The sequence below is a fragment of the Carcharhinus amblyrhynchos genome, chromosome 1, assembly GCF_965287045.1.
Source record: "Carcharhinus amblyrhynchos chromosome 1, sCarAmb.v2.hapA, whole genome shotgun sequence".
NCBI lineage: Eukaryota > Metazoa > Chordata > Chondrichthyes > Carcharhiniformes > Carcharhinidae > Carcharhinus > Carcharhinus amblyrhynchos.
Window position 1 is genome coordinate 126,727,557 of NC_137324.1, and position 25,948 is coordinate 126,753,504.

The 25,948-nt window shown below is 41.3% G+C and overlaps 2 protein-coding genes across 2 annotated transcripts in view; one reads left to right on the plus strand and one right to left on the minus strand.

Moving 5' to 3' along the window:
* tada2b (transcriptional adaptor 2B) overlaps positions 1–25,948 on the plus strand; it is a 177,003-nt gene that overhangs the window by 15,776 nt on the left and 135,279 nt on the right. Inside the window, exon 2 of the mRNA XM_080192249.1 lies at positions 511–578. The gene's annotated coding sequence lies outside the window, so the exon portion shown is untranslated. The remainder of the gene's footprint in view (positions 1–510; positions 579–25,948) is intronic.
* On the minus strand, positions 7,758–15,716 carry grpel1 (GrpE-like 1, mitochondrial). Its single transcript, XM_080192187.1, has 4 exons — positions 15,519–15,716; positions 13,375–13,531; positions 12,111–12,192; positions 7,758–8,956 (listed from the first exon to the last, which is right to left on the minus strand). The coding sequence occupies exons 1-4, from the start codon at positions 15,710–15,712 to the stop codon at positions 8,607–8,609; spliced, it is 783 nt and encodes a 260-aa protein (XP_080048313.1). The 5' UTR covers positions 15,713–15,716; the 3' UTR covers positions 7,758–8,606.

Here is a 25,948-nt window from a genome sequence, read left to right on the forward strand (position 1 = left end):
CCATGACGTTTTAAATCTGAATAACTTGTACCAAAAGCTTTGGGAATTACACACACAAATATTTGTCAATAATTATTGCTCTGTCACTCTTTCTGTGCTAAAGATGCTATATATATTTATATATATATATATATATGCAATTTATGAAGTTCACTAGATGTGCATTGCAAAGAACCCTTCAAAATGTAGCAACCAGCTCTGACTTCAGAGCAAGAAGATATTTGTATGATTCCACTTGACAATTTAACAGGCAATGATGAGGGTTGAAGCGGTAACTCTAACAACAGTTGAGTACACTTGGTTCCCAGAGCGAAGAATAAATTTAAGATTGCTAGCTCATGTGTTGTCTCACAAATCTTGAAATTTGAATCAGATGTGCAAATCACTCTGTTTTGACCCTCTAACGTGATTTTGTTTTAGAATTCTATCATTGATTCAACATCAAAAATGAAACACAACACTGATTTTAAATATTCATTCTACAGCTGTATTAAATTCTGTCCATTCTAGACACAACTTTAAGAAGGATGTGAAAGCTTCTGTGAAGATGCAGAAATGATTAACGAGAATGGTTCCAGGTAGGAGAAATTTCACTGTGGATGAAATGGAGAAGCTGGAGTTCTTCTTCTTAGAGAAGATTGAGAAGAGATTTGATAGAACTATTCAAGATCATGATGGGTTAAAAAGAATAGTGTTCCTCTTGGTGGGAAGGTTGAGAATCACAGTACACTAAATTCTATTGCTAATCACCTTAAATCAAAGGTGACATTGGAGAAAAACTTTATGGAGCACAGTGAGTGGTTATGCTCTGCCTGAAAAGGTGCTGGAAGCAGATTCAGTAGTGGCTAATTAAAAGGGAATTGGATAGCATCTTACTGGAAAAGATTTGCAGAATTATGGGGAATGGGACTAGCTGAGATACACTTATAGAGAACAAATGTAAACCTAACAAGCCGAATGGCCTGCTTATGTGCTCTGACCATTCTATGATTGTAAGCTGTCAGTACAGATTTTAGCAAATTTTGCCCTGGTGGCATGATAGCACAGTGGTTAGCACTGCTGCCTCACAACACCATGGACCCAAGTTCGATTCCCAGTTTGGGTTCCTATCTGTGCAGAGTCTGCATGTTCTCCCTGTGTCTGCGTAGGTTTCCTCTGCATGCTCCAGTTTCTTCCAAGTCTGAAAGACACACTGGTTACGTGCATTGGTCATGTTAAATTCTCCTTCAGTATATCTAAACAGGCATCAATGTAGCAACTAGGGGATTTTCTCAGTAACTTTGTTGCAGTGTTAATGTAAGCCTACTTGTGACACTATTAAAGTCTAAAGTTTATTTATTAAACAAGATCCCATATGGTAAACAAGTCAGGAAAGTGAGAACCCATGTGATCCAAGTACTTGGCGAGTTGAATCCAAACTTGGCCTGCTGGAGGAAGTAAAAGGTTGTTTCTAGTGAACCTCTGCAGTGATCAGTTCTATATTCCTTGTTTTTTGTGGTATGATTTAGACTCATGTAGGGAGCAAGTTTAAGATGTTTGCTGCTGATAGTCATGTGATTAACAGTGTGGAAGAAAGCTGTAGCCAGCAGGTAGATATAAATGGATTGGTCAAGTGGGCAGAAATGTGACAAACAGTGCAAGGAAATACATAATAAATGGTGGGACACTAAGAAATCTAGAGGAAAATTGAAGTGCATGTCCATGGATCCCTGAAAGTAGTAGGACAAGCAGATAAGATTTTTAAAAAGTCATATGGGATACTTTCCCTTATTAGCCAAAGCATAACATATAGGAGCAGGCAAGTTATGTCAGAGCTGTACAAAACACTAGGATATAGAATTTTGATAATTCTATTAATTTTTAATGTGTACAGAAGTCCTACAGAGCAGAAGGATGCTATTTGGCCAACCAAGTCTGCACCAATCGTCCGACAGCATATTTACCCAGGCAAACCCAATCTCTGTAAACTCATATTGCTAATCCACTAGCCTATGCATCTTGGGACAGTAAGAGGCAATTTAGCATGTCAAATTCACCTAATCTGCACATCTTCGTGATTGTAGGAGGAAACCCATGCAAATGCCATATAGCCACCCAACCCTGGATTCGAATTGGGTTCCTGGCACTGTGAGGCAGCAGTGCTAATCACTGTGCCACCATGCAGTGTAACATCAGTGGAGTTTATTCTTTAACCATGGCCTAAAATTAAGTGGTTCAGTTTTGATTTTCTGTTGGACAGTTAACAGTGACGATAGTTGGGGAAACAGGAAAACAGTTATTTGTGAATAAACAAAGCTGTTTTATAATTTCATGATTTGGAGATGCTGATGTTGGACTGGGGTAAGCACAGTAAGAAGTCTCACAACAGCAGGTTAAAGTCCAATAGGTTTATTTGGTAGCACGAGCTTTTGGAGCACTGCTCCTTCATCAGGTGAGTCCTGTCCAGAGACTCATCTGGTGAAGGAGCTGCACTCCGAAAGCTCATGCTACCAAATAAACCTGTTAGACTTGAACCTGTGAGATATATTACTTTATGACAAAGAACCTGTCTTAATGGCCACAATATAATTAGGTATTTGTTTTTAAACCTGCTTGAAGGAATATCTAAAATCAGTCTGAACTGAACATGGCACTGTTTAAACAAACCATGCATTGCTTTAATTGATCTGTACCAGAGAGAACATAAGAACATAAGAAATAGGAGCAGGAGTAGGCCATCTAGCCCTTCGAGCCTGCCCCGCCATTCAATAAGATCATGGCTGATCTGTTGTGGCTCAGTTCCACTTTCCCGCCCTCTCCCCATAACCCTTAATCCCCTCTCTTATCAAGAACCCATCAACCCGCTTCTTAAAAATATTTAGCGAGGCAGCCTCCACCACTTCAACGGGCAGAGAATTCCAGAGATTCACCACCCTTTGAGTGAAGAAGTTCCTCCTCAACTCCGTTCTAAACCGCCTCCCCTTTGTCTTGAGGCTGTGCCCCCGAGTCCTACTGTCTTTTTTGAGCGGGAAGAGTCTCTCCACCTCTATCCTATCCATCCCATTCATCATCTTATACGTCTCAATGAGATCTCCCCTCATTCTTCTAAACTCTAACGAGTACAAGCCTAGTTTATTCAGCCTCTCCTCATAGCTCAATCCCCTCAACTCCGGTATCAGCCTAGTAAACCTCCTCTGCACTCCCTCCAGGGCCAAAATATCCTTGCGCAGGTGCAGTGCCCAAAACTGCACACAGTACTCCAGCTGCGGCCTCACCAATGCCCTATACAGCTGCAGCAAGACCTCCCTACTTTTATATTCAATCCCCCTCGCTATGAAGGGAAAACTTTATTCTCTGATATTATGATAGGAGCTCAGCTGGAGTCAGAGCTTCAAACAAACACATCAGGAAGGGGAAAAATTATAGGGTGGTGGTGGTGAGAAATGTAATTGGGCATAATATAGTCAAGGCAATAGATACTTCCCTACGGCCAGGATTGAGAGTCCCAAAGCCTGTTACCTGCCTGGTGGTCGGGTTCAGAATATCTTATCTGGACTGCAGTGCAGTTGGAGGGGAAAGATCTACTTGTGGTCCACGTGTGTACAAACTATATAGTTAGAAAAAGGCTTTGCTGAGGGAATATGAGCAGCTAGTGACTACATTTAAAAGAACAAAAACGATAATCTCTGGATTACTACCTGAACCATGACCTAATTGCCATAGGATGAACAAGATTAAAGGGTGACTCCAAGATTAGGGTGACAGAAGTGGATTCAAATTCATGGGACATTGGCCCCAGAGGGAGCTGATCCAATGGGATGGGCTCCATTTGAATCCAGAGTCCTGGCAAATTGCATATCTAGAGCTTTAAAATAAATAGTGGGAGATGAATTCAACTGCATGTAAAATTTTTGAAAAACATTAAAGGGGAGAACTCATGAGGTTATCCTCGCCAGAACAAATAATAGGACAGAATTTGTGAAGGCTTAGGAATCTAACTTAAGGCACAGCAGACAAACAGGACAACTATGAGAATGGGACAGTCAATGCAGGACTGAGGGTGTTTTATTTGAATATGCACAATATAAGAAATGAGGTGAACAAGTTTGTAGCACAGATTGAAATTGGTGGGTATGATGTGGGCATCAGAGACATGGCTCCAAGGGGTCAGGACTGGGAGTGAAATATCCAAGGTATACACATTCTATCAAAAATATAGGTAGGTGGGTAAAAGAGGTGGTGTTGTCTCTTTAGTAACAAATGAAATTAAATCAATAGACAGAAGCAATACAGGGTCAAAAGATGTAGAATCTGTGTGGGTAGAGTTGAGGAACTGCAAAGATTAAAAAAACCTGATGGAAGTCATGTACAGGCCTCCGAGCAGTAGTAAGGATGTGGGACACAAAATACACCAGGTGATAGAAAGGCAGTGTTACTGTGATCATGGGGAACTTCAATATGCAGATGGACTGGGAAAATCAGGTTAGTAGTTGATCCCAAGAAAAGGAACGTGTGGAATGTTAAGCTAGCTTTTTGGAGCAGCTTGTGGTACAGCACACAAGGGAACAGGGAATTCTGGATTGGGTGGTGTGTAATGAGGCAGACTCGATAAGGGAGTTTAAAGTGAAGAAACCTTTAGGAGGCAGTGATCATATGATATAATTTGCCCTGCAGTTTGAGGGGGAAGCTGGAATTAGTTATAATGGCATTACAGTTGCGTAAAGGTAACTACAGAGGCATGAGTTGGTTGGAAGAGGAGCCTAGCAAAAAAGACGGTGGAGCAGCTATGGCACAAGTTTCTGGGAGTAATTTAGGAGAGCCAGCTACAATGTGGCAAAGACTAGTGGGAAGTCAGAGGATTTGGAAATCTTAAAACCAACAGAGGACAATTAGTAAAGCAGTAAGGGGAGAAGATGAAATAGCGGGGTAAGCGAGCAAGTAATGTAAAATATTGCAAGAGTTTTTTTTAAATAAAGGGTCAGTAAGAATGAACATTGGACCATTGGAAAATGGAGTTCAAAGAAATGGCAGAGGAACTGAATTGGTACTGTATTAGTCTTCATGCTGGAAGACACCAGTAATATACCAAAAATGAGTCAGGGGACTGCAAGGTTTGAAGATGGATAAATCACCTGGAGATGGACTACACGCTGAGTTCTGAAGGAGATAGCTGAAGAGATTGTTGAGGCAATAGTGGTGATCTTCCAGGAATCAAGGATGGTCATAAAGGACTGGAAAATCATACATATAATGTTTAATAAAGGATGGAGGCAGACAAAGGGAAATTACAGGCTATTTGCCTGACTTCAGTTGTTAAGCTTTGAGAGTCCATTACTAAGGATGAAAGTTCAGAGTACTTGGAAGTACATGATAAAATAGGGCAAAGTCAGCATGGTTTTGTCAAGGGGAGCTCATGCCCGAAATGAGAGAATTCTTTGAGAAGGTAACAAGCAGGTTGGACACAACAGAACCCATGGACATTATTTATTTCAATTTTCAGAAGGCCTTTGACAAGGTGCTGCACAGGAGACTGCTGAATAAGAGCCCATCATGTTAGAAGCAAGATACTAACATGGTTAGATTGCTGACTGGCAGAAGGCAGAGAGTAGGGATAAAGAGGTCCTTTTCAGGATGGCAGCCAGTGACTAGTGGAGTTCTGCAGGGGTCAGTGTTGGGACCATAATTTTTCACTTTGTACATCAATAATCCCATGAAGGAACTGAGGCTAAGTTTGCAGTAGATGGAGGGACAGGTAGTATTGATGAGGTAGGGAGACTGCAGAATGATTTGAATGGGTTAGGAGAGTGGGCAAATAAATGGCCGATGAAATATGTGAGAAAGTAAGGTTATGCAGTATGGTAGGAAAAGGAGGCTTAGACTACTTTCTAAATGGGGAGAGAATTCAAAAATTGAAGCATAAAGGGTGTCCTGGTTCAGGATTCTCAAGGTTAATTGCAGCTTGAGTTGGTAATAAGAGCACAGAATACAAAAGCAGAGATGTACTGCTGAGGCTTTAAAATACTCCAATCAGACCACATTTGGAATATTAAGAGCAATTTTGCGTCCCCTATCTAAGGAAGGATGTGCTGGCTTTGAAGGTCCAGAGGAAGTTTATGAGAATGATCAAGAATTAAAGGCTTGACATGAGGACTCTGGTACTTGAAGTTTAGAAGGATGAGTAGGGTGTGGGAAGCTTATTGAAACTTACAGAATACTGAAAGGCCTGGATACAGTGATGTGGAGATGATATTTCCGTTAGTAAAAGAGACTAGGATCAGAGGTTCTTGACTGGCAAGGGGATCAAAGGTTACAGGAAAAAGACAGGAGAATGGAATTGAGAAAAATGATCAAATGGCACAGCAGATTCAATGAGACAAATGGCCTAATTCTGCTCCAAAATTTTATGAAAATGGTCTTAACTGTTGATGTTAAATAGCTTTAATGTAGGCCTTTGGTTAAGATATGTTAATAATAAATGTGGACCAATGCAGGTGCTTAAGAGCCTCATCTTACCACTGCTGATTTAATGGGCAGCAGGGCAGGCCAGCACTCAAATCCTCACCAATGTGGTGGGCGGTTTGAAGATGGAGAACATAGCACCAGTAGACTATTCAGCCCCTCACACCAACTCCACGAATTAGATCATGCCTGATCATTTACTTCAAAGCTACCATCCCTTGTCATCATTCGTATTTAAAAATCCATCAATCTGTCTTGACTAAAATGACTGTGCTTCCACACCCCTCTGGAGTAGAAAATTCCAAAGATCCACAATTCTTTGTGAAGAAATTGCTCTTCATTTTAGCCCTAAATTGACTTATTCTCCAGCTGTGTCCCCCTGGTTCTAGAGCCACCAGACAGAAACAAATTTCAGCATCTACCCTGACTAGCCCTTTCTGAATTTTGCAAGTGAAAATACAGACCAGTATTCCCAGTTGCTTCTCAAAATCTGACTATCCCAGGAACTGGGGAGATACCAGGAAGCAGATAACTAATTCAGCACAAAAAATTGTGCAGGTCTGAGAACCCAAGGCTGTACCAAATTAAGTAACCTCATTAGGGTAATAGTTTGGAAACTTCAAACAGATCACCTCCTTAAAATGGGTCAATCACATTGGTCTGTAATTAATTGGACAATGCAGTCAATTAAGTGGTTGGTCAGGTTACAACTGAGGGGATGGCACAAGCTTTTCTCAACCCACTTGATCATGATAATGAACTGGCAGACATGAATTATGTTTTCTTATTGTTGCCTTATCTGCTGTTCAAGACATGGAACACTATCTTTGGCTATCAGTAATCACCTGTATAAAGGCCTCAAGTCAATCTTTCAGATACAAATCCACATTCAAAATGCTGACCTGTTTGTTCTCTTCACAGATACTGAATGATTTGCTCTGTTTCCAGTATTGTGTTTCTGGTGGATTCCAGCATCAGCAATATTATTTTATTGCAACTTAAGTGATATATTATACAGCAGTCCAACTAAGCAACTTTGGCTCCATCTAAAGGCAAGTTAGACTAAATTACCCAGACATTTGAAGAGAAAGCAACTTCACACTACAGGGCAAAGAAATTAAATGAATTCTAAAGGCAGTTAAGATTAATCAGAGTTGGAAATTTTAAATTATGGGGAAATTCATTTTTTTGCATAAGTTTTAAAAATCACATGCTATGGAAAACATTAGACAGTCTCCTTTCCCCCACCCTCAGGGCAATGAATTTGTTTTTATTTTAATTAAATAAAATGAACAATGATAATTTAGAATATATCAAAATTAGTTTAAATTGATGAAATTTATTAAAATATTGTGGTACCTTGAACAATTGAAGTAATCAGCTTCTTAATGTTACCACAAGTGAGGGAAAATAACTTCACTTACACAAATCATTCCTTGTAATCCACAGAATTTATAGGGAATAGTTCAACATTTTCCTGTTGTATAACAAGTGACATTATCGCAGCAAAGATTAGCGCTTACAACAATTCTTAACATACATTCAGGAAAATTAAACTTAATATTTCATCACCTGATCAGTTTAATAGTAAACTTTAAATAAAAATTAAATTCAATTTTGTACAGTGTACAATTCACAATCTTAAAGACAAAGTGTAAAATACTAAACAGTCCACAAAGTGGACAGTTAATTTATTCACAATAAGACCATACAAGTGGATACTTTGAACAATAGATTTTTTCCTGTGTTTTGATAAGACCATCAGGTTAGCTTTTGCGATAAAAGGAAGCCTTTAGGGATCAACAGGAGAAAGATGAGGCATTGTGCCAGAAGAGAACTAGATAATTATTAAATGAGACTAGAACTGCAACCAAATGCCAAGCTGCAGAGTCCAACATTTTGAACTAGGAAAAAAGTCTATTGTAAATTCTATGGGAAACTGTTAAAAGATCTGAATATTTATTGGTGACCAATACCTGAAACAGAAAGCACTAATTTTAATGAAGTCAGCACATTTTCACTTCTAGTAGCAATATCTTTCAAACCTGCAGACCCATAGAGGATTATCTTCAATTCTTCATAAACAGCAAAACAAAATATCCATTAGTCAAAGAACACGAACTGTATGGCCTTTTAAACTGTACTGCAGTGAGTCAGTTCCAAATAGGTTATTCTGTTCCTTTAACAACACCAACTAATGCTGGCCGAAGGGTGCGTCCATGAAGCTTGTAGCCTATCTTGGTCACTAGCGCCACTGAGCCTGGCTCCTTTCCTTCCACAGGAGTGTGGAAGAGAGCTTCATGCTCATATGGATCAAACTTTGCTCCAATGGGATTCAGTTTGACAAGACCATGTTTGGAAAACACTTTCTGAAGTTGTCCTTCAGTCATGATGAGACCTTCATAGAGACTCTTCAAATGGGGGTTCTGTCCTGTGATCTCATCTTTGGGTACACTCTCCGTTGCTTTCTCAAGAACATCCGCCACCTCCAAAAGGTCCTTGCAGAAACTCTGAATACCTTAAAGGGAAAAACGACAGTCAAAACTTTGATGGAATTCTAATAGTGAAATATACAAAAGAAAGAGAAAGAAGTGTTAAAAACACTCAAGACAGAACAGTGAAAGCTGGAGATGATTTCACTTTGTGAAACTAAAATGTTGCTGTTTTAACAAAGTGTTGGTACCCATGCAACTAAGTTCTTCTGGATTATTTTTTCTCCTTGTAACTTTTGCCATTTTACCTGACATCTTGATTCTGACATTTCATATTTGATCATGGCAATTCAATCAGCACACTCCAATTACTTCTGAATTTAGCAAACTTGTAACAAGGCTATAGACACCAACACCCTGGCAAATTAGCATGTTCAACTACTACTTTAATAGTTGTGAAAAAGTCTTTATTCTGCTTTTAAAGCAGTGGATAATTTAAGCATAATGTAAAAAGTCTGTAATTGCATCTGCTAACCTTGGAAAAATAGACCCGTTCCCATCAATAAAAAGTTTTCAATCCAGAAGGCCTACTGAAATCCAGTTGAAATAAAAAGCCTCAAAAATAAATGGTAAAACATTTCAGAACTGTTCATAAATTGTTTAATAGGCAAACTCATCTGAGTGGGGAACCAAAGGCTGCTGGTACAGGAAATGGGAAAACATTCAAACGTACAGAGAAATATTCTTTCGCAGTCACGTACATCTTTTTAGCATGAGTGTTGAACACTGAACAGTGCAAAAAAAATGGTGTAGCACTGCATCCCAACACTGATCCCTTTCAGCTCAAGGACAGAAGTTCACCCCTTTTGGATGAAAATGCTGAGATCTCAGCTTTAACTTCAATGTTATTACCAAGTATCAAATTGTATAATTACAGAAAGTAGTGCTTTAAAAGTAATTTTATCAATATGGGACATGACCAAGAACAGACTAAAAACATACAGAATTCAAAAACAATAGAGTGAACAAATTTTCAGTTCTCAAATTTTGAACACTTGGGCCCTATTGTACATGGTCTTGTTCCAATTGCAGCCATTATCTATTATGTCAAGACACCTAGGTCTTTGAAAGAACAGCAAATAAAATGTATTTACAATATTTCAAGTACATTTGATACTGTTTCTCTCTACACAAATGCTACTAAACAAGTATTTTCCTGCATTTTCTGTTTCCCCGAACCATAACATTTTTGTAGTTGAATACTTTTATGCGGACGATGTTTTGAAAGAGAGACCAGTTAGAAGATTTCATAAAAACAAACAAATTTGGGCCAGAAAAGTAATGGTTAGAACCTAGGCTTGACCTTCCAACTCAGCTAATACAGTCCTTGCTAAATCTAAAACATGGAAAGCAGCTTACTGTCAAACTTAATATTGCTGAGTCCAGGACACAATGAATGGAACTCTAGTGAAGTCTAAGTTGATCACTACCAAAACACATTCATTGAAATATTTTCTGCTAGTTGTTTTGTCCAGGACGGTTCCAAGCAATGCTGTGCTTAATGGCTACTCTAAGGAAGACTACACCACAAAGTCTGTCACCCTCTGTCTTCTTCTTTGTTCCCCCCCACCCCCCGCAACCTCTAGAAGGAAAAAAAGTCTAAGTACACAGCAAACTGTCTTTTCACTTTTCTACCAATGCTAAAGCAACCTAAAACCATCACTATACAGGACAGAAGAAATCCACTGAATACCACCTTATTGGCATCTCACAGCCAGCAAGCCATAGTTGAAGATCCCGAGATGAAACATTTCTGCTGTGATCCACTTGAGGGGCGAACTATGCTTACATCTACAAACACCACAAACTCATTTTACCCAATCAGTTGTTTCTGTTTCAGTTAATTTTCCTCGTCAGCTTTTGAATAAGCCCTGTAAATACACACAGTCACCCTAATGCATTGTGAACATTTCACCATAGCACATCTACAAGGAAACGGAAAATTTAAAACAAAGGAAAAATAATCCAGGCTGCCATTAGCATTTTAACAAGAATAAGGCACACAAATTAATATTGGGGTAGTGCTGGGAGAGAGAATAAAATTATAGGGTTAACAGAACAAAGGGAAAGAAAGGTGAAGCTAATACAAGCACAGGTCAAACAATCAAAAAAAATTAGTTGTGGATAAGCCTGAACAATATGACCAAAGCAATGGAACTGAAAAAAATACAAGTGGTTGATAGAACAAATGAAAGAAGAAAAATATTACATTAAAACAAGCCAAAGATTTTTTTAAAAAAATAGTTAGCAGATCATGGAAAAGACAAAGCAATGCAAACAGGAATAAGAACAGACCAAATCTGGAGGGGGAACCCCACTCAAATTAGACTTGGAAAAGAAAATCAGAAAAAAAGCAAAATTAAATTTCATACGATAGCATATCTGGAAAAGTCAAATCCAACATTTTCATGGCCTTAAAGCCACAAAGGCACGATTACATTACAAAATAAAGCACATATTTACACTCGACCCATTGCACAACAACTGTGTGGAAACAGAAGGCACAGTGGACTTCATCTGAGTCTTAAACTTGATGAGATGGTTAGAACTTATCCTCAACTTAATAGAAAAATCCTTCAAATGGAAGTGTATTTATTTAAACAAATCAGAAATCTTTCATTCTGCAAACTTGTAGTAGAGGCCAAAAAGTTAAAACAACTTCCTGTTCAACTCATCATAAGAAATAGGACAGGAGTAGGCCATCTAGCCCCTTGAGCCTCCTCCACCATTCAACAAGATCATGGCTGATCTGATAATGGTTCAGTCCCACTTACCCACCTGCACCCCATAACCCTTAATTCCCTTATTGGTTAAAAATCTGTGACTTAAACACATTTAATGAGGTAGCCTCTACTGCTTCAATGGGCAGAGAATTCCAATGATTCACTACCCTCTGGGAGAAGAAGTTCCTCCTCACAAAGAAAGTAGCTTGTTAGCCACTTAATGATTTGAGAACATATTAGTTACACTAAAACAAGGACGTTCTACCCCAATAGGAAATACCCACAAGAAGCTCCAACAGAAAACAGATTGCTAATTTCATCTGTTCATTCATTAAGAATGCTTTCTTCCTGTTCCCCCAACAGCATGATAGGATTTCACCAATCTGGAAATGAATGAACTGTGTAATTAACAGTAATGAAGAATGTGGATTGTGTGCAAATATTGGGATGCGCTTACCATATAACTTGGCTTCTTCAACCAGTTTTTGACTTCTTTGACGTAGATTTTCAGTATCTGCTAACGCTCGCTTATACTTGTCCTACAAAATATAAAGTATTCACAAATATCTTTTACTTCATTTTGTTGCATCTCACTATCTTTATTTTAAGAAGTTAAACTAATTTGTCTACAGTGAGCAATTCTTGCATTTAATCTATAAATTTACCATTACACTACTCCCAGCTGGTTAAGGCACTGACTATCTGAACCATAAAGAGAACAAAGGTTACAGATTGTGTTGGTAGGTGAATTAGAATTAAAAGGGCAATATAAACAATGGGTTTGGGAAAGTTTCCAATCCTGAACCCTATCTATCATGCCAGAAATGGACATTTACACATTAGGGAATAAAAAATAATTGTTTTCAGCTATGATCCAATTCAGATGTCAAATAAGCAGATGGAATTCTGGTTCTAGTCAAACGTAGGGAGAATGGAGAATTGGAAAGTTATTATGGTTCAGTGCTGTTAGGACTACAGTCTGGTAAAGAGTTGCTTGATATGAAAACTTTACGTGCAGCATTTCATGTCTGTCATATTTCAGATATTATACAATATTGGGAGCAAATGTTTTTGAAGAAAGAAAATACAGCAGTCTTTTGGAGTTATCACAAGAGTATTAAATACCAAAAATCCTTAAACCTGATTAATTGGTACAAGGTCAGTATTTTTATTTGGCAATTATACTTTGTAGACCTGAAGAAACAGACCTACAATTTGTCCAAAAAGTACAGTGTAATCAATTTTTCTGGCAAGGCAGAAGCATATATGGGTGGAGTGGTAGTGTATCTTGTACAATCACTATACCTTTGGCACAGAAAAGTTTTAGGATTTAAAGTATTTCAATATCACTTATAAATTGACGTAGACTGCCTAAGGTGTCTACGTCAAGGTAATGGCTGAAGATTCAGAAGTAGTCAAAAATGATTTTAAAATATTAATATGTTTTCATAATTGCAACAGGGAATCCTATTAATTCTACTGTCTCCAAAACATCCAAAACTGAAATCAAGTTTGTTTACAAGTATTATTAAAACAGAGGTAGATAAAATGTCAATAATATCCAACACAACCATATGCCACTCAGTATTGTCTTTAGGTCAATATCAAGGAAATTCAGGCCATTCCCTCTTGCACTGTAGAAGTGTTGTCATAAGATGACACCGTTTGATTTTCTACCTTCTCACCAAGGATCAATGCAAAGTTTAGTTATTAATGCTTACTGTAAGGTCCTTCAGTTGCTCCTCCAGTTTGGTCTTTTCTTCCACAAGTGTTTTCTCTGTTGAGTTGGGTTCTCCTTTGTCTCCATTCTGAGTCTGGCTTTGGTCATCTTCATAGCTTTGTCCAGTGTTTTTCTGCTGAGTAGCTGTACAAAGAAACCTAACAAATATAACAAAGTCATATTTGTCAAAAATACTATGCAAAGGCATATCAGACTAAAGACTGACAAGATCCCTGGACCTGAAGATCCACACTTGAGAATCTAAAATTAAATGGCCGCAGAGGTAGTGAATGCTTTGGTTGTAATCTTCTAAAATTCTCTATTTCCTGCAATGGTTCAAACAGATTGGACAACCCCCACCTTCAAGAAAGGGAGATGATTAAGCAGGAAAGGATAGACCAGTTAGCTAACATTATCGGGGGTAAAAGCAAAATACTGTAGGGAATTTAGAATTAGGGGACAGTTTCAGAATAAGAGAGATTATCTATTTAAGACAAATGAGGAGGAATTTCTTCTCTCAGGGTTGTGAATCTTTGTAACTCTACCCTAGAGAGCTGCGGGGGCGGTCATTGAACATAATCAAGACAGATTTTTGAAATATAGGAGTGCCAGGCGTATGGGGAACAGACAGGGATTGAGCCGAGGTGAAGATCAGCCCAACCACGATCTTGTGAACAGCAGATCAGGTTCAAGGGGCCCTATGGTCTACTCTTATTTTGTATGTTATGTTCTTATCTTAAGCTGGAGCACAAATGTGTGGAAGTTGCACTATATGGTGCAGAAAGTGCTGGTTAACTACATCTGGACTACTGCATTCTGTCTGGGCAACACACCTCAAAAATTATGCTTGTGTCAAGGTAAATTCACAATTATACCACAGATAAATGGGTAAAATGAAGACAGGTTCCTAGATTAGGCATGTAATTACCAGAAAGTATATAAGACTAGGTGATACCATTTAGACATCTATATTAAAGAATTTATTAGCATTGAGCGAAACAATTTCCTCAGGTGGGAGTGTCCAGAACATAACCTTAAAAATATCATTCAAGGCAAGGTTTGGAAACATTTCATTCAAACACCAAAGATTTGAAATTCTTCCACCCCATCCAAAAAAAGTTAGGCAAATTGAAAATTTCCTATGTTCGTTCCTAATATCAAATAAGCCTGTATTAAAACAAAACTATTTTGAACAATTAAAAATTAAAATGGGAGCAAAGCTAGGCAAAATGAGATCACACAAACAAGGATATTTTCTGCTATGGAATGACAATAATAGATGATTCCAATTTAACAGTTTAGAGAGCAACAGAAGGCACAAGGACGTAGCATGTCCTGCATTTCTGTACGACTCAAAAGACTTGACTTTGGGGACGGGGAAATCGAGGTCAAGATGTGGCTGTGTGGAACAAGCTTGATAGACCAGCTGGTCGTTCCTGTCCATCAGTGTGCTTGCACAAAGGTTTTAGGTAAAAGCAAAATCCTGCGGATGCTGGAATCTGAAACAGGAATAGAAAATGCTGGAAAAATCTCAGCAGATCTAACAGCATCTGTGGACAGAGAATAGAGTCAACTTTTCGAGTCTGGATAACCCTTCGTCACAGCTCTGACCTGCTGAAATTTTCCAGCATTTTCTGTTAAAAAGGGTTTGCATTGTTCTAAACCAGTCATTTTAAAGCTCCAGGGTAAAGCAAAACTCAGTCTCAACTACAGAGAAGGGACCTCTGAGATGATGCAACATTCGGCAACCTCACCGGTCAGTTTTGGGTAAAACTCAAAGAACCGCCATAAATATCTGTGCTGTAAACACCGAAGAAACAAAGACTTACACTTCCATCGCGGTCATCATATTTACAGGTATTGGAGTGTTTTAGAATGGGGATTGAAAAGGCTTCCGGTGATACTGGAGTTGCACAGAACGGGGGTGGGGGAATGGGGAGTGGTCAGCGGGAGAAGCTCCCAAGGCCACTGTTCCCCCTGGGCCGAGGCCATGAGGGAAAGCCGCGCTCGGTAGGAGGTTGGGGATGTGACTGGGTGCAGCCAGTCTCCGGGGGCCCAAAGCCGCGGCGCAGTGTAGCTAGAGTAGGCCGTTGGGGACACGACCCCGCACGGAGTGCATCCCCCCCACCAAAAGTCCGGACCTACCTGTGGCTGGCCAGGCGGCTCCGGCTCCAACAGTTAGCCGTTACCGCTCTCGCGGCCGCTGTCAGCTCGAGCCGACCCCGCGCCCTCACCAGTCGCGCGCCCCACGCCGCCATGGCCATCCTTCCGCACTGACCAATCCGGGCTCTCCTTCCTCCTCCCAGCAACGTCACACAATCAACGCGCGAGCTCGCCATCCGCTCCTCCCAACCAAAGCAGGAGAAAGCAATCGAGAACGGAGGGACGGATCGGCAGGTGGATTAATCGTCACGATCAGCGATTGCTGAACTTTGAACTGCTGAGAACGCCAGCACGAGGAAGTTCTCCCCCTTTCCAAGTTGCACAGCACTCTGACTGGGAAAGATATCCTCACTGCCTCTGGGTCAAAATCCTGGAAACCCTCTCCCTAAAAGCATTGTGGGTGTACATACATCACATGGAGTGCATCAATTCAAGGCAGCTCACCACCAACTTCTCAAGAGCAATCAGGGATGGGCAATGAATGATGGCCCTTTCCAGTGATGTGCACAGCGCTTGAAGGAATATTTTGGCGTTTGAGGAATTTCTTACTGTGTTTACCCCTGACCAATGCCATCATCTCCACATGTAAGAAAAGTAACAGACTGTAAGCAGGGAATTATAGATGAGTTGGCCCAATGGTTGGAAAATTGGTGGAAGTATTTTCTCCCAGTCCTCTCTATCAATTCTCCTTAAGGCATGGTAGCACAGTGGTTAACACTGCTACCTCATGGCACCAGAGACTCAGGTTCGATTTCCAGCTTGGGTCACTATCTGTGCTGTGTCTGCACATTCTCCCTGTGTCTGCATGGGTATCCTCTGGGCAATTTGGTTTCCTCCCACAATCCGAAAGACGTGCTAGTCAGTTGCATTGGCCATGCTAAATTTTCCCTCCGTGTACCTGAACAGGTGCCGGAGTATGGCAACTAGAGGATTTTCACAGTAACTTCATTGTGGTGTTAAGTAGTAAGCCTACTTGTGACACTAATAAATACACTTAAACTGATTACAAATTCACACTTGCATAAGTTTAGAAACTAGAAGCAGGAGTAGGCCCTTTCAGCCTGCTCCACTTTTCATTTTGATCATGGCTGATCATCAAATTCAATATTCTGATCCCTTCTCTCCCCCATATTTCTTGATCCCCTTAGCCCCAAGAGCTGTATCTAATTTTTTCTTGAAATCAGACAATGTTTTGGCCTCAACTATGTTCCGTGGTAGTGAATTCCACTCGTTCACCACCCTCTGGGTGAAGAAATTCAGTTCTAATATGTTCACTCCTCACCCTCAAACTATGACCGCCCCCCCCCCCCCCCCAGTGATAGAGCGAGCTACATTCATAACCTTTTGTCACTTCTTGCGCTCTTGGTCAGAACAAGATACTGTACCTGCAACAGTTCTCAATCCATACCATATGCTTTCTTTTACCCCAGCTGCCTCATTAATATGCATTCAGCATAACTTCAGAAACTGAAATGACAAGTTAGACAGCATGGTGGAAGGCTTGGACAAACCTACACAACAGTTATTCTACCTTTCCTGAGCCTATCGTTTTTGCTCTTGCTCTAAGGAACACAAGAAAGCACCAAAGTGTCGTCACGTGGCTGGTCATGAGAAGGGCAGATCCTTCCTGCATGCATGCTGTCTCAGCATCACCCTACGTTGTTAAAAAATAGTGCTTGTCCATTAAGATAGTCAAGAAGAAAAATAATTCAGAGGACTGTAAGATTTTGGAATTCTCTTCCTCAAAAAGTGGTTGCAGTAAAGTCTTTGAATATCTCTGAGGCAGAAGTGGATAGATTTCTGATAAGGAAGGAGGTGAAAAGTTAACAAGGATAGGCAGGAACATGAAGTTGACATTAAAATTACATCAGTCATGATATTATTGACTGGCAGAGAAGGCCCAAGGGGCTGAGTATCCTATCCCAGCTCCTAATTCATGTGTTTGTATGTTCACTGCCTTGAGGCTGTGGTGGGGAAGAGACCATTATCCACCTCATTCTAGAATGTGCCATTGCTTAGAAGGACTGGAAAAGGATGCAGGCATTATTACTGAGGTTCATTCCAAGAATTCCATAGGGCAGTACTCTATGCTTTACAGAATGTCCCAGTGATGCACAACAGGACAAACATCAATTACTGCTGGAGGATCATCAACTTTTTGAAAGGCACATTTTGTCCTTCGAGCTTAGAACTTAGAGCTATTCACCATTGAATTGTGCCAACTAGCATATTCCAACAACCAGGAATATAGCATGGTGGCACATCAATGAGCACGGCTGCCTCACAGTACCAAGAACCCGGGTTCGATTCCCAGCTTTGGTCACTGTCTGTGTGGAATCTGCACATTCTCCTTGTGTCTGCATGGGTTTCCTCCAGGTGCTCCGGTTTCCTCCCACAGTCCAAAAGATGTGCTGGTTAGGTGCATTGGCCATGCTAAATTCTCCCTGTTGGAGAAACCTGTTGGACTTTAACCTGGTGTTGTGAGACTTCTTACTGCACTAACCTGTGCCACGGGACAGTGCCAGCGGCAGGTCCCACAGGGAGCCTCATTGAGGGGCTCATTTATTTGTGGTGGGAAAGGAGCGGGCACTGAGATTATGATGGAGAAGGGGTGGATGCCGGCGATAATTGTGTGGGGTGGGGATGTTAATTTTGGTACTGATGCGGTGGTAGTGGGGGAAGCAAGCTTTGTGTTCCGATCGGGACGCCCTTTAAAGATGACACCCCAGCCTCAGTGTAGCTGGTCTTGCTTGTTTTAAGAGTCCCCACCTCACCAGAGTGATGGCAAAAACCATGCCCATTCTTTTTCTTTGCACTAAGAGACTCAAAATGTGGAAAGAAAACTAATCAATGCAGCTTAAGAGTTTCACACCAGCTTTTTCAACAGAACTGACACTTACTTCTGCACAGGATTTTCAATTGTCAGTTCCTCTGCTTATAGCTCTTCTTTTTTCTACAGCTCTCCTTTATGTCTGACAACCTTTGTCCCTGAAGCAGTGAAGTAGGAAAATGTGTTTTTTTCTAATAACTGTAGAATCTGTAATTGTTTATAAGAATGTTTGAAAAGGACTTTTAAAAGTTTGAATCAATTGTGCAGGGATCAGTTGCGATTTTCTTGGATAATCAGAAATACTGATCCATATGACATTGCAATAATTGACCTGGAAGCAGCGCCAACAAGATGTCATTCTAGTTTCTATCAGTTGAGAAAGTGTGCAGAACAAGAAGTGTAATGCTTGCAGTTTAGATCCTTACTTTAGAGACAAAAAAATCAAAGCATATAGTGGGTAGTCAGGAAGCCACATCAGACCAGTCATGATCTTATCAAATGGCAAAGCAGCTCAAAGGACTAAATGATCCACTCTTACTCCTAACTCATTTGTTTGTATCTACTTAATATTAGATACCAGTGAAACCTTCTTGCAGAAGCTTCCAGTCAAGTGGGAAAGGGTAAGTGAGTTGCAGTTGGAGCTAAATATATTTAACACACACAATTATGATAATATCTCTCAAATCTTGTGACTCCTATACATCAATGGTGCGGTGGGTGGTGGTGCAGTCAGAGGTGGTTAGTGGAGGGGACATTGGTTGGTAGGATGTCCTGTCCTGCTGCAATAGGCATCAGTTGTATATTAACTGAGTGTAATTGTATGCAGGTTGTTATAATTCAGGTCAGAAACTCCAAAGTATTTTATGAAGTCTACTGGGATCAAAGTTTTGCATTTTGAATTTGGCTAAGGTGAGCGTGAGATGTTTCACTTCAGGTATGATTCAACTGACCCACTAAGAAGCTTTTATCAAAAAAGTTTATTTAAGAACACAGTTAACGTACGGAAAGAAAATTAGCAATTACAAACAAAAAAATCATGATATTGTATAAACCTTAAAAAGTATACAAAATGTTCTAATCAAACAAACTTCCCCGTACAGAACCCTCGCCACAGGTTTAGCACAGAAAATACAAATGCTCACATGAGGCTGGAACTTGGTCCTTTGGTTGGAAAATTGAAACTTTGATTTCCCAGCCTTGTAACTTCTAGCAGCCCTCTTGATATACACACACACCAGCTTGAACTCAGAACACCTTCCCAAAACATGAGGGAGAGAGAGAGACTCTTGGCAAACCAACCACCAACAGCAGATTTTCCACTCCAGGAAAGCCAGGAGACCTGCTTCCAGCACAACCTATAATACCAGGGAGAGAGAGAGAGAAAAAAACTGCCTGCCACTTGATAACCAGGGCAGTTTCTCTCTCTGAAATCAAAACTGAAAAAAAGCCCTTAAGTTCTTCTGGGGAGGAACCACTTGACTTTGACTTATCAATCAATCTTTCTGCCTCACAATGTGGGGTCATGAGAGACAGAGCAAGAGAGATAGGCAGGTAGTGCAGGAATCTCCAGTGCCATTCCCCTGCAAAACAAATATACAGCTTTGGATACTGTTGAGGGGAATGATCTGTCTGGGGAAAGCAGCCAAACTCATTGCACCACTGTTGGTTCTGCTGCAGAGGAGATGGGTAAAAAGTGTGCCAGCTCAATAGTTATAGGGGATTCAATTGTAAGGGGAATAGGCAAGCGTTTCAGTGGCCGCAAACAAAACTCCAGGATAGTGGTGCAGGACATTCTAGAGGGGGAGGGTGAACAGCCAATGGTTGTGGTACACATCAGTACAAATGACATAGGTAAAAAAAGGGATGAGTTCCTAAAAGCAGAATACAGGGAGCTAGGAAGAAAGTTAAGAAATCAGACCTCAAAGGTAGTGATTTTAGGATTACTACTGGTGCCACGTGCTAGTCAGGGTAGAAATGACAGGATATCTTGGAAGAATATGTGGCTGAAGAGATGGTATCAGATTCCTGGGGCATTGGGACCGGTTCTAGCAGGGGTGGGACCGGTACAAATTGGACGAGTTACACCTGGGCAGGACTGGGACTGATATCCTCGGGACATTATTCAATAGAACGGTGGGGGAGGGTTTAAACTAATGTGCCGGGGGGTGGGAACCTAAGTAAGGAGTCAAAGAAGGAGGGAGCAAGGACAAAAACAAAAGGTATAAAAGGGAATAAGAAAAGTGAAAGGCAGAGGAACCAAAGACAATGTTCAAACAGCGCTATAGAGAAAAATATTAGGAGCAAGACAATCAGTATTAAAAAGACACGCTTAAAGGCTCTGTGCCTTAATGCGCGGAGCATTTGCAATAAAATGGATGAACTAATCATGCAGATAGATGTAAACAGGTATGATATAATTGGGATTACGGAGACATGGCTGCAGAGTGACCAGGAGTGGGAATTGAATGTCCCAGGGTATTCAATATTTATGAAGGATAGGCATAAAGGAAAAGATGGTGGAGTGGCACTGCTGGTTAAAGAGGAAACTAACAGAATAATGAGAAAGGATACTGGCTTTGATAATGTGGAATCTGATGTTGGGAATGCCATTATTAGAGATGCATGTGATAAGGGAATATCAGTAATTATGGGTGATTTTAATCTGCACATAAATTGGGCAAATAAATTAGCCAAAATGCCATTGAGGAGGAATTCTTGGAGTGTATACGGGATGGTCTTCTTAACAAATATGTGGAGGAACCAAGTAGAGAGGAGGCCATCTTAGACTGGGTACTGTGTAATGAGAAGGGGATCATTGCCAATCTAGCTGTACAAGACCCCTTGAGAATGAATGACCATAAAATGATAGAATTTTTTATCAAGATGGAAAGTGAAGTAGTTGATTCAGAGACTCAGGTGCTGAATCTTAATGAAGGAAATTATGAGGATATGAGGCATGACTTGTCCTTGATAGATTGGGGAGAGTTACTTAAAGGGATGACAGTGGATAGGCAATGGCAAACATTCAAAGAATGCGTGGGGGAATTGCAGCAACTGTTTATTCCTGTCTGGCACAAAAGCAAAATGGGTAAGAGGGCCAATCCATGACTTACAAAGGAAATGAGAGAGAGTATCCAATTTAAGGAAGAAGCATATAGATTGGCCAAGAAAAATAATAGGTCTGACAATTGGGAGCAGTTTAGAATTCAACAGAGCAGAACCAAGGGATTGATTAAGAAAGGGAAAATACAGTACGAAAGTAAACTTGCAGGGAACATAAAGACTGACACTGAGAGTTTCTCTAGATATGTGAAGAGAAAGAGGTTGGTGAAGACAAACATAGGTCCCCTACAGAGAGAAACGGGGGAATGTATAATAGGGGACAAAGAAAAGGCTGAGCAACTGAATACATCTTTTGTTTTGTCTTCACAAAAGACACAAATCAGATACCAGAAATGTTAGAGAATGCAAGATTTAATGAGAAGGAATAACTGAGGGAGATCAATATTAGTAGAGAAATGGTGCTGAGAAAATTGATGGCATTGAAGACAGATAAATTCCCAGGGCCTGATAATCTACTTCTAGAGTACTTAAGGAAGTGGCTGTAGAATTAGTTGATGCATTGGTGATCATCTTTCAGCATTATATAGTCTCTGGAATGGTGCTTGCAGATTGGAGGGTAGCTAATGTCAGTCCAATATTCAAAAAGGAAGGTAGGGAGAAAGCAGAATCACAGACCAGTAAGCTGAATATCGGTATTAGGGAAAATTCTCAAATCCATTATTGAGGACTTCATAGCAGAGCATTTAGAAAGCAGTGGCAGGATCAGACAGAGTCAGCACGGATTTATGAAGGGGAAATCATGCTTGACAAATCTGTTGGAATTCTTTGAAGATGTAACTAGTAGAGTTGACAAGGGGGAACCGGTAAATGTGGTATATTTGGACTTTCAGAGAGCATTTGACAATTATTGTGCAAGATTAAAGCACGTGATTGGGGGAAGTGTACTGAGATGAACAGAAAACTGGTTGGCAGAGAGGAAACAAAGAGTAAGAATGGGTGCTTTTCAAATTGGCAGGCAAGAATTAGTCGGGTGTCACAAGGATTGGTGCTGGGAACCCAGCAATTCACAATATAAATGATTTGAATGAGGGAACAAAATGTAACATCTCAAAGTTTGCAGATAGTACTAAGTTGAGTGGGAGGGTGAACTGTGACATGGATGCAGGGATCCTTCTGGACAGGTGAGTGGGCAAATCAATAGCAGATGCAGTATAATTTGGATAAATGTGAGGTTATTCACTTTGGAAGCAAAAACATGAAGGCAGATCACTTCCTGATTGGCTGTAAAATGGGAGAGGGGAGTTTGCAGTGTCCCCTAGGTGTTCTTGTGCACCAATTACTGAAGGTAAGTATGCAAATGCAGTAGGCGGTAAAGAAGGCAAGTAGCATGTTGGCCTTCATTGTGTGAGGTTTCGAGTACAGGAGCAGGGATTTGTTGTTGCAATTATACAGGGCCTTGGTGAGACCACACTAGAGTATTGTTTTGGTTTCCTTTTCGAGGAGGAAGGAAGTTCCTGCTCTCGAGGGAATGCAGCAAAGGTTTACCAGGCTGATTTCAGGGACTAACGTACAAAGAGAGATTGGCTAGGTTAGGATTGTTTTCACTAGAGTTCAGACACATGAGGAGAGATCTCATAGAGACTTATAAAATTCTAACAGGACCAGACAGGATTGATGTAGAAAGGATATTCCTGAAGGTGGGGGAATCCAGTACCAGGGGTCACAGTCTGAGGATTCAGGGTAGACCATTTAGAACAGAGATAAGGAGACATTTCTTCACCCAAAAAATGGTGAGTTCAGTCATTCAGTGTATTCAAGACAGAAATTGATAGATTCATGGATATTAAATATGTGAAGAGTTATGGGTATAGTGCAGGAAAATGGCATTTAAGTTGAAGATCAGCCATAAGAACATAAGAAATAGGAGCAGGAGTAGGCCAACTAGCCCTTCGATCCTGCCCCACCATTCAATAATATCATGGCTGATCTGTCTTGGCTCAGTTCCACATTCCCGCCCTCTTCCCATAACCCTTAATCCCCTCTCTTATCAAAAACCCATCAACCCGCGTCTTAAAAATATTTAGCGAGGTAGCCTCCACCACTTCAACAGGCAGAGAATTCCAGAGATTCACCACCCTTTGAGTGAAGAAGTTCCTCCTCAACTCCGTTCTAAACCGCCCCCCCCTTTATCTTGAGGCTGTGCCCCCTAGTCCTACTATCCTTTCTGAGCAGGAAGAGTCTCTCCACCTCTATCCTATCCATCCCATTCATCATCTTATACGTCTCAATGAGATCTCCCCTCATTCTTCTAAACTCTAACGAGTACAAGCCTAATTTATTCAGCCTCTCCTCATAGCTCAACCCCCTCAACTCCGGCATCAGCCTAGTAAACCTCCTCTGCACTCCCTCCAAGGCCAAAATATCCTTGCGTAAGTATGGCGCCCAAAACTGCACACAGTACTCCAGCTGCGGCCTCACCAATGCCCTATACAGCCGCAGCAAGACCTCCCTACTTTTATATTCAATCCCCCTCGCGATGAAGGCCAGCATCCCATTCGCCTTCCTGACCACCTGTTGCACCTGCAAGCTGGGTTTTTGCGACTCATGCACAAGGACCCCGAAGTCCCTCTGCACCGTCGCCTGCTGCAGTTTTTCTCCACGTAAGTAATAATCCTTCCTACCATTATTCCTACCAAAGTGGACCACCTCGCACTTGCCAACATTAAATTCCATTTGCCATTTCTAGATCATTCTGTAGACTCTCACCACCCTCCGCACATTTCCACCAATTTTGGTGTCATCAGCAAATTTCGACACCCTACACTCGGTTCCCTCCTCCAGATCATCTATATAAATGGCAAATAGCTGAGGCCCCAGCACCGACCCCTGGGGCACTCCACTAGTCACCATCCGCCAATCCGAATAGCACCCATTGACCCCCACTCTCTGCCCCCTATTTGACAACCAGTCCTCTATCCACGCTAACACCCTACCCCCAACTCCATGCCCCCTTACCTTCTGCAATAACCTCTTGTGAGGTACCTTGTCAAACGCCTTCTGAAAATCAAGAAAGACCACATCCACCGGCTCTCCTCTATCCACCACCCTAGACACATCCTCATAGAACTCCAGTAAATTTGTCAGACACGACTTCTCATTAACGAAACCGTGCTGCGTCTGCTCTATGAAGCAGTTCCCCTCAAGATGCCTCGCTATTTCCTCCTTGATGACGGATTCTAACATTTCACCTACAACAGACGTTAAACTAACAGGCCTATAATTCCCCGCCTTTTGCCTGGCACCCTTCTTAAACAACGGCGTAACGTTAGCCGTTTTCCAATCTTCCGTCACCTCCCCGGAATCCAGCGACGTCTGCAAAATAACCACCAAGGCATCCACTATCACCTCCGCCATTTCTTTCAGGACCCTCGGATGCATTCCATCCGGTCCTGGGGACTTGTCCACAATCAGCCCCTCCAGTCTGCCAAGCACCACCTCTCTAGTAACAGTAATGTCATCGAGACCCTCCAGTCCTACCACCTTTCCATCTCTAACATCCGGCAAATTATTCACGTCCTCCTCCGTGAAGACAGAAACAAAAAAGTTATTCAAGACCTCAGCCATTTCCCCATCCCCTACCACTAAGTCCCCCTTCTCATCCTCTAAGGGACCAACGTTCACCCTAGCCAGCCTCTTCCTTTTTATATATTTATAAAAACTCTTGCTATCCTTTTTTATATTAAGCGCTAGCCCAGCTTCATAGTTTCTCCTACCCTTCTTTATCAACTTCTTTGTCAATGTTTGTTGACATTTAAACCTTTCCCAATCCTCTTCTCGCCCACTACTCTTAGCTACTCTAAACGCCTCCGCTTTTAATTTAACTCTCTCCTTCGTTATCCACGGCTTATTACCTCTCCTCCTACGGTCCTTTTTGACCATCGGAATAAATTTCTGCTGAGCACCAAGAAAGATCTCCTTAAAGATCCTCCACTGCTCCTCAGCAGACCTACCTTCCAACGCGCTCCCCCAGTCCACATTCGCCAATCCTTCTCTCATCCTACCGTACTCCCCTCTGTTCAAACAAAGGACGCGTGTCCGGGAACCCACTTTGTCCTCCTCCACCTGCACCAGAAACTCCACCATACAATGATCACTCTCCCCAAGAGGATCCTTCACCGCAAGTTCCCTAATTCTACCCGCCTCATTACATAGCACCAGATCCAAGATAGCTCGCTCCCTTGTCGGCTCCAACACACACTGTTCCATGAAACTATCCCGGCAGCATTCCAAGAACTCCTCCTCGAGCCCACCACGTCCAACATGGGTCGACCAATCAATATGCAGATTGAAATCCCCCATAACAATGGCCGTCCCATTCCTGCACGCCGCACTTATTTGCGCGTTAACAGCCCGCCCCACCTCCAGATCATTATTCGGGGGCCTATAGACAACACCCACCAGCGTCTTCCTCCCTTTGCTGTTCCTAATCTCTACCCACAACGATTCCACGTTCTGCTCC